At 39.0% G+C, this 14,199-nt stretch overlaps 1 protein-coding gene and 1 pseudogene across 10 annotated transcripts in view; one reads left to right on the forward strand and one right to left on the reverse strand.

Annotated features, from left to right (window-relative positions):
* CPEB3 (cytoplasmic polyadenylation element binding protein 3) overlaps window positions 1-14,199 on the reverse strand; it is a 219,865-nt gene that overhangs the window by 96,427 nt on the left and 109,239 nt on the right. For 8 of the 10 annotated variants that reach the window (XM_066239887.1, XM_066239886.1, XM_066239885.1 and 5 more), the window contains one exon: window positions 5,165-5,188. The exons of the other annotated variants lie outside the window; for them this stretch is intronic. In XM_066239887.1, coding sequence (XP_066095984.1) covers window positions 5,165-5,188 — 24 coding nt within the window. The remainder of the gene's footprint in view (window positions 1-5,164; window positions 5,189-14,199) is intronic. 10 annotated transcript variants of the gene reach the window in all.
* Window positions 8,606-8,847, forward strand: LOC136311010 (cytochrome c oxidase subunit 6B1-like; annotated as a pseudogene).

Raw genomic sequence — 14,199 nt, forward strand, 5'->3', positions numbered from 1 at the left:
CTCTTTAAGAAATTCTGTTGAACATCAAGAGCAGTGCCACATAGCCAACATGTCTATATATGGACAAAAGTCTCCCTGAGTCCATAAAAAATTCAAGTATAATGAAAAACACAACAAATATTTTGATCAGGTGTCTGCTAAATGTGAGGCAGAGATCTGGTATGAAACTACCCATTAGGCTAGTTTCTAACAAGGGCTGCAGGTGTATAGGAAAACACATATCAGAGCTGTGAAAACCAGAATAATCCTGAAAGAAAGCACTACTGTTCTTTGGTGTTATTTTGATTCCACAGGGGAACAAACATTTGTCTACTAGAACACATCTCTACAGCAAAAAGGAGTATCAATAGGAAATATAATGGGATATTTAAATGTCTTATGTACAGTGTTCCTTTTTAAATCCTATTCTTTCACATCTAATTCTTTTTCCCTACTACTACTTACACAACTGGAAGCACTTGGTTTGCTGAAGAGTCTACCCTCCAACACCTGTTTCCCCATCTAAGCCTTCTACTGATGACCAAATTCTCTCTGGCTTTCATTATTTGTTTCATGAAACTCCCTTTCTAAAGTCTGACATATCTGTGTCTAGGAGTCTTACCCTATTTTAAAAACCATTCATGAGGGCAGCACAAACCATCTCATTGCCAACTTCTCTCCAGCTGCCCCCCCTACATACGCTCAGGGATATATTTTCCAAACACCTGGTCATGCCAATCTCACCTCCAAGCTTTCTTTTAAGGTGAATACTACAACCAGAATGTCTTGCTTCCCCTTCCTCTTCCACATCCAAAGAGTTCCTGAAATTCTACCTATTCTAGGAAGCTTTTCCAGGTTTATTAGGAGAGGGGAAAGAATCTATGGGCCTAATTCTTGTTGATATATCTCAAAACTGTCAGAGATAATTCTCTTTGCGTTCTATTCCTAAAGTATTTACTAACATATATGTATATGTAATGCACAGAATATGAGTTATAACAAATCTTAATCATAAGTAGAATAAAGTAACATATATCAGCAACCTTACTTTTTATGCTTTTTTGGAAACTCTAAATTTTGTTTGGAGGAAATAAATCATGCATTAATATAATCCCCGGTCACACAAATAAATGAGCATGAGGAAAACCTGCCACTTCCTCAAATTTATACTCTGCAGAGTTGACCCAACTGAGTGTATTTCCGAGACTAAAGTAGATGTGAGTGCACGTGCCCCATCCCACATGGCTAGGTCACTGCATTTAAGGAAGATGACTTTTCTTCGTTTTCAGCTTTGGGAAGAAAAGACCAAGTAGAAGTATGGAGCAAAAATTTTCTGCCTGTTATTTCTCATTACAGAAAGTCAACATTCAGTCTTATAGTACTCTTTCTCCCCTCAACACATACTCATTCATTTTTTCTCTCTCTCTTATTTTCTTTTTCATCGACAACTATCAAACTGCAGATTACAAAGAGCAGGGATCAAGTCATCTAGGCAGTGTTTAGCTCAGCATTTGATGCAAAGATGATCATGGTTTCTAAAAACAATTAAGTCAAAACTTACAAAATAGATATGAGAAAGTAACAGGAAAATAGGAAGAGTATTTTTTTTAGGAATTTAGAAACTACAGCCAATCATATATTCTTGTACTTAATATACTAGAATAATTTATAAAGATAAAATCATTTAAAAAATATAATGCCAAACTCTGGTCTGCAGAGATGTGGGGTGTTAATTTAAAACAAGCCTCATCAGAGCCAGGTTCGAAACCCTGAGGTCACCAACTTGAACTCAGACTCACCAGCATGAGCACAGGGTCACCAGCTTGGTCATGTCTATGACCCCATGGTCATTGACTTGAGCCCAAAGGTCTCTGGATTGAAGCCCAAGGTTGCTGGCTTAAGCCCAAGGTCACTGGCTTGAGCAAGGGGTCACTGGCATGGCTGGAGCCCCCTGATCAAGGCACATATGAGAAAGCAATCATGAATAACTAAAGTGCTGCAACTATGAATTGATGCTTCTCATCTCTCTTCATTCCTGTCTGTCTGTCCCTGGCACCTTCTCTCTCTCTAAAAAAGAGCCTCATTGGCCTGTAGTGGAGCAGTGGATAAAGCATCAACCTGGAATGCTGAGGTCACCATTTCAAAAACTCCGGGCTTGCCCAGTCAAGCAAGGCACATACAAGGAGCAACTATTACAAGCTCACGCTTCCTACTCTTCCCTGCCCTCTTCTCTCTAAAATCAATAAATAAAATCTTGAAAACAAGGCATTTGGTAAGGACTAACAGTATGTATTATCACAGTATTAGGCACAAAAGACAACTGTCCTCAAAGAACATCTCTCCGGTTGAACAATCAAGGCATACAGAAAAGACATGAAGAATGTAAGGCAACAGAAGCAGAGGAAAACGTTAGTGGAACAGGGAGAAGCCAGAATGGAAGAGGTGGATGGCATGGACAAAGTAGTGTTTTGGAAAGAGGAGGACTCAATACAAATGGAAAGTAAGGAGCAAAGCCTGAGAATCTAGTGTGAAAATATTAACAAGATCTAGTGACTGATCACTGTGTAAGAAGAGGAAAGGCTAGTCTCTGCCATCTACCTTTCAGGTTGTGTTTATTTTCCATGTAAAATGGTCAGAAAGGAATAGGGATTCCTTTCTGAGAGTGATTGTTTTCTAGCAACTGAAAAAAAAATGATACAAAATGATTTCTAATAATATTATTTTCTATATTTTATCTATTTAATTTTATTAAGCGAGAGGTAGAGAGGCAGAGCAACAGACTCCTGCATACGCCCCAACTGAAATCCACCTGGCAAGCCCCCTACCAGGCGATGCTCTTCCTATCTGGGTCTGCTGCTCTGTTGCTCAGCAACTGAGCTATTTTAGCACCTGAGGCAAGGCCTCGAAGCCATCCTTAGCACCCTGGGCTAACTTCACTTGAACCATTTGAGCCAGGGCTGTAAGAGGGGGAGAGAAAGAGGGAGAGAAAGAAGGAGAGGAAGAAGGCGAGGAAGAGGGAGAGAAAAAGGGGGTGCGAGGGTGGAGGTGTGGAGAAGCAGATGGTTGCTTCTCCTGTGTGCCCTGACCAGGAATCGAACCTGGGACTTCCACACGCTGGGCTGACGCTCTACCACTGAGCCAACCAGCCAGCGTTATTTCCTATATTTTAAATTTAAAAACAATTTAGGTTGAAAATATTAAATGGTATTTATTTCCATGGTTAAAAAATAATCAACAGCACAAATGTTCTTCTTCACCATGAGGTGAAAACAAAACTGACTATATGATACTACCATGAGAGAAGGTTTCAATGGTAACTCAAATACATACTAGGTTCTGCCAATGTTCATCCATTCAACAAATATTTACTGTGAAATAAATAATAAAATACTACGAATTTAATGTTATCTTCCCTCAGAACTCAACTACAAAGTCAGAGACAGTTGATGAATGGTAAACATCACTGAATAAGCAGCCAAAATCAAAGGTTCCAGATTTGGCTCTGGCCTTAACTTGAGATTACATTACACAGCAAGTAAATTACATCTCTTCCAGCTTCTACAAATGAGTACCAAAGCAATTTATATTTCTGGAATGTTTTTGGTTTACACAGATAGGTTTTCCTTTCCCATTTTTTCCATTTTTTAATACTATAACTTATTTCCTTAACACTTTTCTTTTTCTTTTCCAAGTGAGAGTAAGGGAGATAGACTCCTGCATGTGCCCCAACTGGGATCCACCAGGCAAATCCCATCTGGGGCTGATGCTCTCCCCATCTGGGGCCACGCTTGCAACTGAGCCATTTTTAGTGCCTGAGGCAGAGGCTCCATGGAGCCATCCTCAACACCAGGGGCTGATGTGCTTGAACCAGTCAAGCCATGGCTGCAGGAGGGGAAGAGAGAGAGAGAGAGAGAATTGGGAGGGGTAGAGGTAGAGAATCAAATGGTTGCTTCTACTGTGTGCCCTGACAGGGAATTGAACCCAGGACATCCACATGCAGGACTGATGCTCTACCACTGAGCAAACCAGCCAGGGCCCCCTTAACAATCTTGAAGTTGGACAAGACTGGTTCTGTTTTTACCTCATAATTTACAGATGAGGATACCAGACTTATATGATAAAGCAATGATTATAACCCAGATATTTGACCCTAAATCTCATACTCTTTCTACTACATTAAGCTTACTTACTTCCTAAAATTATTTGAGCAAATTACAGCAATAGAAATGCTTTAGAAGGGTTAAAGCATTACACAAATGTAAGCAATACTATTTCGTTTGGGTGTGACCAGGAGGGATTGCAAGTTCTATGGGGCCTAGCTCCTAAATAAGTTAGAGATCCCTCTTTAATAAAAAGAACACAAAAATAAAGATCTTGGAGGAGGCTCATGAAAGTGAGGCTCCCTAAAACTGAAGCTTCATTTAGCTTTAAGGTAAATCTGTCTCTGGATACAACACAAAAACTTACCTGTACACCTACTAAGATCAAGAACTGCCTTCTAGGCCCTGGCCGGTTGGCTCAGTGGACAGAGCACTGGCCCAGTGTGCAGATGTCCTGGATTCTATCTCCCCAGTCAGGACACACAAGAAAAGCGACCATCTTCTTCTCTTCATCTCCCTCTCCTCCTCCTCTCTCTCTTCCCCTCTCACAGCCAGTGGCTCAAATGGTTTGAGCATCAGCCTCAGTTGCTGAGGATAGCTTGGTTGGAGCACATCGGCTTCAGGTTCTAAAAATAGCTGGGTATTTGAGCACTGTCCCAAAATGGGGCTGCTGAATGGATCTCGGCCAGGGTGCATGTGGGAGTCTATCTCCCTTCCTCTCACTTAAAAAAAAAAAATGCCATCTGAAACCTAACTTCTGCTTCTAAGTGGCAGAAAAAGAACATAGTGGACATAGGACAAAAAAAGAAATTCATATTCCCTCAAGATCATTCACGATAAACCATATGACAAAAAATTCCTGTTAGAAATAGTCTTTACCATGTTTTTATTAGGATTAAAGAAAAAATGACCAACTAACAACAATAAAAATAATAAAAGTGTAAGAGAATTATTTCACTAAAGTAATTAAGCTAGGACATCATACCATACATGAACTGTTTTACACTCATACAGATAAAAACATACACACATTCATATTTACTCACAATTTGACAAGCAAAATAGCTCATTAAAATTTTTTTTACCTCGTCTCCGCCCATAGCTCCTGGCTGCATGTAAACACAGAAGAAAACCATGGGTATTTGCATCAAAATGATGAATTTAGAAATAGAGAAAATTCACACAAACCTTTTCTAAATATTCTCAGAATTGATCTGGAGATACTGTTTAATTTAACTGCAGACATATCATGGTTAAAACACCTTTATGAAGCACAAGTTAAATCACAATCTTAAAGGGAAATTCAACTGGATGTGGCAGCCGCTTAGAAAGACAAAACAGATGCTTAAGTTTCACACATCTCATAAAGATTTATGTTGTGGTCCATTATCTATATAAGATATAGAGTTCTTTTAAAATTCTTTCTAATTTATAAATCTTCATTTGTGCTATATATTATTACCATCAGACATCACCTAAAAACATTCATTCTAAGTAACTAAAAACTGTATCACGTGGTGGTCATTCTGAATTTCTACACACACACACACACACACACACACACACACACACACACATTTCAGAGTCCCCTGAAAAATGCATAGAAATTTTACACAAAATTAACTCTTGCTTTACATATTTTTCTATTAAATCTTCAATGAAGTTTCTCTTAGTCTCCCCATTTACATTTCCTATAGTATCACAGATGAGGGTAAAACAATATGTTTTTCTTCTAGAAAGTGAACTAAAAAAGTAGAAAAAAATTACAGTACTGGGTATATCCTTCCTCTTCAAAACTCAATCAAGGCCCATGGAACACATTGTTACAATGTTTAACAGAGTTAGACTGTGGTGTCATACATAAATTGCTAGGAGATTCAGCTATCTAAAATATTTTCAAAGTGGAAAGTTTCTCAAATTGGAAACCTCAGGTTCTATAAAAATTCTACTTATCAATTTTTTAAAACATAAAATGTCATAATAGCTTAAAACCAAAAAACAAGGATAATTTGGGGTTGCATTTGCAGTACAAGGTAGTAGTACTACGGAACACTACTTCTCTCCTAGAAAAAGGATTCAGACTTTTGAGCTAGAAAACTGAAATGCCAGTTGGCCTGTTTCTACTTTTCTTCTGACATCTTGTTTCTACTTTTCTTCTGACATCATATTCACAATAGCCTATATGTCTTTGACCTCTTTACTTTCCCATTACACAAATATTAAAAAGAATTATCCAGTTCAAGCCCTACTTTCTCTCTAACTCCTTCTATCACTATAAGAGAGAGAGAGAGAGAGAGAGAGAGGGAGGGAGGGAGGGAGGGAGAGAGAGAGAGGGTGACATAGGGAACCCTCTCCTGAACTTACATAGCCATTACTGTTTGCATCACTTACAAAGGAAAAGCATTCCAAAAAGATTTTTTTTAACTTTTACACTTTTCATTATTTAGAACCTGGAATTCATCTTCCCAGAGAATGTATAATAAATGGTAGTCAGTTTCCTAGAGTGGCCTCCCCAAAAGCCCACTTCACTTATAATATAATGAATAATATAATAATATGAGTGAATTAACAATAACAAATAACATTCAAAAATAAAACTGCATAGGTTTTTGACATACTACCACTTCTTTGTCCCTTCTCTCTCACCCTGAGTGATGTCGTGCTGCCCAACACCCCCACTGCAAAACTTTGGTTTAGAGAAAAAAAACAAAACACTCTACTTCAAAATTATTCAGTTCTCTCCCAAATAACAAATTGCCATTCTTTCATTATTATCTGATTTCTGGCCAGATTCTCAAAGAAAGAGAATCTGATTATGAAGCTAAGGTACAAATGACTCATCAGACCTTAACACTCTGAAAGGGAAAATGCGAGTGCTATTCACTCAGGTCTCGTCTGTTAAATACTCAGCAATAGAAAACACAAAGTGAATAGATCCAGACAGGCTCTGGAGTGAAGCGGAGCATCCCCAATTGGGGAGTGGGGAAGAGTTGGAAAAGACATACTGGGGAGTTGTAATCAAAGCTTCCTTAAACACTTCATAATTTTTATAGATTCTTCTTTTCCCATTCTAATCAAGGGTAGTAAATTGGTTCACGTCAGCCTAGGGACTCTCATGCCAGGGAGGCAAGATGGTATATGGAATAGGCAGCCAATTTAATCATCTCAGATGCTTCAATTTACTTTCTTCATTTATTGTAGAATTTAATTATGTGCTACCTTGGTTCTAATTTCAGTATTTTATCTATGATCTCTATGGTGATTATTATTATAGCAGCTAAAACTTAATGAGGTACTTACTATGTGTCAGGAACAGGTCAAAATGCTTGACATGTATTAATATCATCAATATGCCCCACGACTTTATGACATAAGTATTCTTAGACTCTTCACTCAAACGAGGAAAATGGGGACAGAGAATTAAGTATCTCACCCAAAATCACACAGCTAGGAAGTGACGAATTTGGAATATAAATCTAAGCAGTCTGGCTCTAGATTCTACACTTTTAACCACCTCACTATACTGTTAAATTCCTAGAGAGCAAGGTTGATATCTCTTACTCTTTTGAATATCTTAGAAGGAGCCTGGCAGCATGCTCTGTATCAAGCTGGTAGTCAACAAATATGATTTGTTAGCTGAGTGTGCAATCAAGGGAGGGAGGGCTATATATATTCTTGATGGCCTTTAGAATATAGGCCAACTCTATTGGTGATTAAAAATTTGCTCATGAGGGCCATTTGCAAATAGACTAATTAGAGTCAAACTCTTCCCCTCAGGGAGAGGTAATGAAATGAACACCAAGGAGAGGAATTTGGAAGCACAAAGGTAGTGCTTTCCTCTGAGAACATGAATTTCAAACAAGAAAGAATATTGAATAAATAAACTTAAATGAGCCAGCACAAAACAATTTCACATAGAAAAAAGGGGGTAATCTGACTAATTGCATCTATATAATATATTCTATGCTAGCATAGATTTACATCAGATAGAATGAAATGTGGTATACTTTCAAAATCCTGTCTACTTCCTTCAAGACTTTTAATTCTTGATTATCAATCATCATCATTACAGACAAAATGCTTTCACCGTTTCATATGTATTAAACAATTTTAGACCTCATAAAAGTTACAGTTAATTTTTAGAAGTCAAGGTAGTGGTTACCCTTGGCTAGGGGTACTAACTGGAACAGAACCTGAGGGGTATTCTGGGGTATTGGTAATGTCCTAGACTTGTTCTAAGTACTAGTTATATGACTGTGTTCAATTTGCGATACTATATCAAGCTATATATTTATTATCTATGTATTGTCTGGTATGTATATGGTTCACTGGGATAAAAGGTTATAACAACAATGTAGAAAATCCAAAATGCTATCATTTTTGTAGTCTTTGAATCATAAACCAGAATAATCCAAAATTGAAAAAAAATAAAGAATTATTTTCAATCCAGCACAATGAATATAAATGAATGCATCTGTGCTGAGGGTCACACTGAGCTTCAAGGGTGTCTTTAGGGAATCAGCAACATGGCAGAAGACATCAAGACCAAAATCAAGAACTACCAGACTGCCCCTTTTGACAGCTGCAGCCCCAATCAGAGCCAGACCAGGAACTGGACTTCACTGCCGTGAAGACAATGGCTGCTAACGGGGGTGAGATGTCTCCCTGTGTGTGGTAGCAGCGTGTGTACAAGTCCCTCTGTGCCACATCCTGCCTGTCAGTCTGGGAGGACTGCTGAGCAGAAAGCATGTTTCCTGGGAAGATCTAACTGGCTCCAGCCTGCCTCTCCTCTATTCTCCACCCTTCTCCCAGGGAGGTGAAGGGAAGCTGGGTACATCCCATCCTGGGATCCTAACTCATGGCTTTAAGTAATAATAAATACTTGTGGGAAAGGTGAGAAAAAAATATATATAAAAAGGGCAAAAGTAGGTTTACAGTTGTGAGTATGCAAGACAGAGTTTATTCTTGTATTAGAATTTATTAGTTATGATATTATTTTCCATATGAACTGTAAACCTACTTTTGCCCACCCTATATATGTATGCACACACACATAGTTGGCAGAGGAATGTGCCAGAGTTATTCTAAAAATCAGTTTACATTGTGGCCTGACCTGTGGTGGCGCAGTGGACAAAGCATCGACCTAGAATGCTGAAGTCGCCGGTTCGAAACCCTGGGCCAAGGCACATATGGGAGTTGATGCTTCCTGCTCCTCCCCACTTCTCTACCCCTTCTCTCTCTCTCTCTTTTCCCCCCTTCTCTAAAATGAAGAAATAAAATCTTAAAAAAATAAATTAAAAAAATAAAAATCAGTTTACATTGTGAATGGACCCTCCTGTTAGTAGCAGGTTGCTTTGTTAGCCAGTTGAGGCAATGCGGCAAAGGCATCTGTTACTCCTTATGATTTGGCCTGCACTTGGTTTAAAATGGCTGCATTCAGACATATGACTCCCCAAGGGCATGTTATGATTTGATTTAAAAATCTAAACCAATTCTTCAACTACATGGATTCACCCAAATTTGCTGAAGTGTCTCTAAGCAAAGTAACATTATATACAGGTTCTACTCTAGAGGTTCAAAGATGAAGGGTCAGGGGGAGATAGATATCTCCACTTTTGTGGATCAGGAGAACAACACTATTTTCAGGAACTCAAGCACGGTCCCTGGGATGCTGTATTGATGAAAAACAGATGAACAAGATACAAAGAACTTAGTACAACATTTTATTAACTGGCTTGAAAATATGAGTCATGACTAGTAAAAGTCAACTGTAGAAACCAACTGTTAATTTCTTTCCTTGCAATAAACTTATTTTTTGAATATCAATTCCAAATGATAAATTCTATTCAAATAATTAATGGTCCCCTTTCAGCTTTCATCGAAGTATTAGTCATGTAAAAAATTCCACCAAAGATGAGTTAAGATCTTAAACTTAGTAAAAGAATGTCCCCTTTTCCCTAAGTAGATCATAAGCTCCCAAAGAGCAAGAGTAATGAAGTTGATATCATAAATGCTCCTCTTCTATCTTTGTCTTTTTTTTTTTTTTTTAATTTTTTTTTTTCCATTTTTCTGAAGCTGGAAACAGGGAGAGACAGTCAGACAGACTCCCGCATGCGCCCGACCGGGATCCACCCGGCACGCCCACCAGGGGCGACGCTCTGCCCACCAGGGGGCGATGCTCTGCCCATCCTGGGCGTCGCCATGTTGCGACCAGAGCCACTCTAGCGCCTGAGGCAGAGGCCACAGAGCCATCCCCAGCGCCCGGGCTATCTTTGCTCCAATGGAGCCTTGGCTGCGGGAGGGGAAGAGAGAGACAGAGAGGAAAGCGCGGCGGAGGGGTGGAGAAGCAAATGGGCGCTTCTCCTGTGTGCCCTGGCCGGGAATCGAACCCGGGTCCTCCGCACGCTAGGCCGACGCTCTACCGCTGAGCCAACCGGCCAGGGCTAAATTTTTTTTAATTCATTTTTTATTTATTCATTTTAGAGAGGAGAGGGAGAGACAGAGAGAGAGAGAGAGGAGAGATAGAGAGAGAGAAGGGGGAGGAGCTGGAAGCATCAACTCCCATATGTGCCTTGACCAGGCAAGCCCAGGGTTTCGAACCGGCGACCTCAGCATTTCCAGGTCGACGCTTTATCCACTGCGCCACCACAGGTCAGGCTTATCTTTGTCTTTAACCATGGTAGCTAACATAGTTTTAGCTCAGTGATTCTAAAATCAGCAAACTATAATTTGGAAGATAAATCCCTCTATAAACAACGTGAACTTAGCAGGTAAAAATGATACTTGAAGGTATGGGATACATTTTCTTCTGCTACATTTGCATAAAGTATTTGAATATTTTAACACCCCTTATTCCTACCCCTCTCTCTTGTAACTCATACATATTTCTCAGAAAAATATTTCTATTCCATTTGTAAGCCTAGAAGGTCACACTAATAACTGACAAGCATAAAAAATACTAGTGTTACTGACATACTTTATAACAGAAGAAATATCATGAAGTAAAATACAATAATCTACTGATGATTTATCATGCTCCAGGCACTGTATGCTAAATGCTGAACATGTCTATGCCAATCCCCAAAGTGACTATTATAACATACATTTCTAGATAGACAAACTGAGGCCCAAAGATGATGACTGGCCCTAGGGTATTGAGCAAAGCTAGGACCGAATCCAGGTCCACACTGGCTTCCAGTGTTTTGGGGTTTTTTTTTTCCTTTTAAGTTGAAGTAATTTTTAAAAAAATAAAATTCAACCACTGTAAGTGTACATTTGATCAAGTTTGGTAACAATGCAGCTGTGTAACTACTACTATCATAATCAAGATATAGATAGCACAGTTGATCTCCCTAAATATTTCCTTGTTCCCTTTTGCTGTTGATCCCAACCCCCAACCCATGGCCCATGGCAACCATTAATTTACTTTCTGTCCCATAGTTTTGTATATCCCTTCAACAACTTCATAGTAACGGATTCAATGTGTTTAATTTTATATAGCATAATTATTTTGAGGTTTATCCATGATGTTGCCTGTGTTAATATTTCATTTCTTTTTTATTGCTGAGTAGTACTCCATAATATGGAAATACCATAATTACCCATTCACCAGTTGTTATGGACTGAAATGGGTCCCACCTCCCAAATTCATAGATTGTAGCCCTAACTCCCTACGTGACTGTTTTTGAAGATATGGTCTCTAAAGAATTAAGGTTCAATGAGGTCATAAGGATAGGGCCCTGATCAAACAGGACTGACATCCTTATAAGGAGATACTAGGAGTGCCCATGGGTAGAGAGAAGGCCATGTGAGGTCAAAGAAAGGCAGAGGCCGTCTGCCAGCCAGGGAGAGAGGCCTCAGGAGAAACCAGCCCTGCTGGCCCCTAGATCTTGGACTTTTAGCTTCCAAAACCATGAGAAAATAAATTTCTGTGGTTTAAGCCATCAACTTTATATTTTATTATGGCAGTCCAAGTAAAGTAATACACTAGTTGATGGACATTTGAGAAGCCCTTACTCTTAAATATCAAGACTGAAAAGCCAGTATGTCAAATCTAGAAAGTCTTTGAAAGCACCCAGAAATTCCTTTAGAATTTCCACAAAATTCACTATCCTCAAAGTATTTGCTTTGGCATAATCTAAGATTAATAAAAAACACTTCTCAAGTTTTGTTTTATTTCATTATTACTACCATAGCACTACCATTTTCTATTAATCATTACAAGTAAAGTTGTTATTTTATAAATTAAAATCAGTATTTTAATAGGTATTTTTCAGAATTGGTCAGAAAATCCAATTGTAATTAACAATATGAAACTGTATCCTGTATTTTAAACAAGATTTTGCAACACTCTGCTTCACTGCTTACACAATCTTAAAAGAAACCTACAGATTTTTAATCAATCTCCCAAACAAAACAGAAATTACTTCTGTAAGCAACACAAAGATGTTCCATCTGGTTCTGCAGGAATACTTTAATCAAGAGTTAAGGCTGCCTGACCAGGCTGTGGCACAGTGGATAGAGCATCGGACTGGGATGCGGAGGACCCAGGTTCGAGACCCCAAGGTTACCAGATTGAACGTGGGCTCATCTGGTTTGAGCGAGGCTCACCAGCTTGCACCCAAGGTCACTGGCTTGAGCAAGAGGTTACTTGGTCTGCTGTAGCCCCACAGTCAAGGTACGTATGAGAAAGCAATCAATGAACAACTAAGGTGTTGCAATGAAAAACTGATGATTGATGCTTCTCATCTCTCTCCGTTCCTGTCTGTCTGTCCCTGTCTATCCCTCTCTCTGACTCTCTTTCTGTCTCTGTAAAAAATTTAAAAAAAATTTAAAAAAGAGTTAAGGCACGGGAAGAAAGTAGCTCACGTGAGCCTCTTCCAATCATTTTTCTTTAAGAAGTAGAACCTTAAAGTAGAATCTCCTCCACTCTCTCCTCCAACAAATGAATCCTAACAAATACGAGACATCTGTTTCCTGAACAAGACTATTCAGGTCGAAGCAACACAGGGCCCCAGGCCCCACCTGTCAGGTATCCTTCTCCCACTGAGGCCCTTCACATACCTCCCTGGGTGCTCGGGTCCCACACACCATGGTTGGAAAACCAAAGATCCATACTCCATGGTAGGACCAGTCTTACTAGTTACAAAGTTCTTTCTTATACTTGCCTTTTATCCTTACTCATACACCCCAACTTAATCCTACTCTTATTTGAGGGTCATTACTCTATTTACTTTTGGTTGTTTCTTTTCTAGAATGAAGATATATTCAGCTATTCTTCATAAAAAATGGTTTCCATACCCCGTGTCATCCTGAGCATTCACCTTTGCATAAACCTAATCTTCTGGTAAGATAACCTTTTTTTTTAAATTTATTCATTATATAGTGAGAAGAGAGACAATGGGAGGTAGGGAGGAGCAAGAAGCTTCAACTTCTGTATGTGCCTTGACCAGGCAAGCCCAGCGTTTTGAACCAGTGATCTCAGCATTCCAGGTCAGTGCTTTTTCCACTGTGCCACCACAGGTCAGACTGGTAAGATAACATTTGTCCAAGCTTCTCATGGAAACATCCAAGGCCCTTCACCATCTGACCCCTAACCACTTTTCAGATCCTCATTCATACCATTCCACACATTAGACCCATATATTTCTGTCACACCAATCCAATCTACTCTTTTGATAGTATTATTATGATACAGGGTGGGGCAAAAAATAGGTTTATAATTGTATGGGAAATGATACAGTAATTACTAAATAGTAAGTATAAACTCTTTTGTGGACTCATAACTATAAATCTACTTTACCCCATCCTATATAATAAGTACCACACAGTCAGCACAAGAATCTCAACATCTTAACATCTGTTCTTCTCTATTCCCTAGGAAACCCCTAACCCCTCTGTTCATTTCCATACACTGTTTTCCTGCCTTGTCCAAAATGCAATTCAAGGCTTAGCTATACCATCTTGCAGTGTCCACACACACCTAGTATTAAGTTACTTTCTAAACTACTTTTACCATGTAGGTTACTAATAGTAGAGCTTTAATATGTGACATGTTAATCAAAGAAATCATTCTGAACTTCTAAGTCCATTTCCTAAAGTCCTAATTAAAATAAAAAAA

The sequence above is a fragment of the Saccopteryx bilineata genome, chromosome 7, assembly GCF_036850765.1.
Source record: "Saccopteryx bilineata isolate mSacBil1 chromosome 7, mSacBil1_pri_phased_curated, whole genome shotgun sequence".
Classification (NCBI taxonomy): Eukaryota; Metazoa; Chordata; class Mammalia; order Chiroptera; family Emballonuridae; genus Saccopteryx; species Saccopteryx bilineata.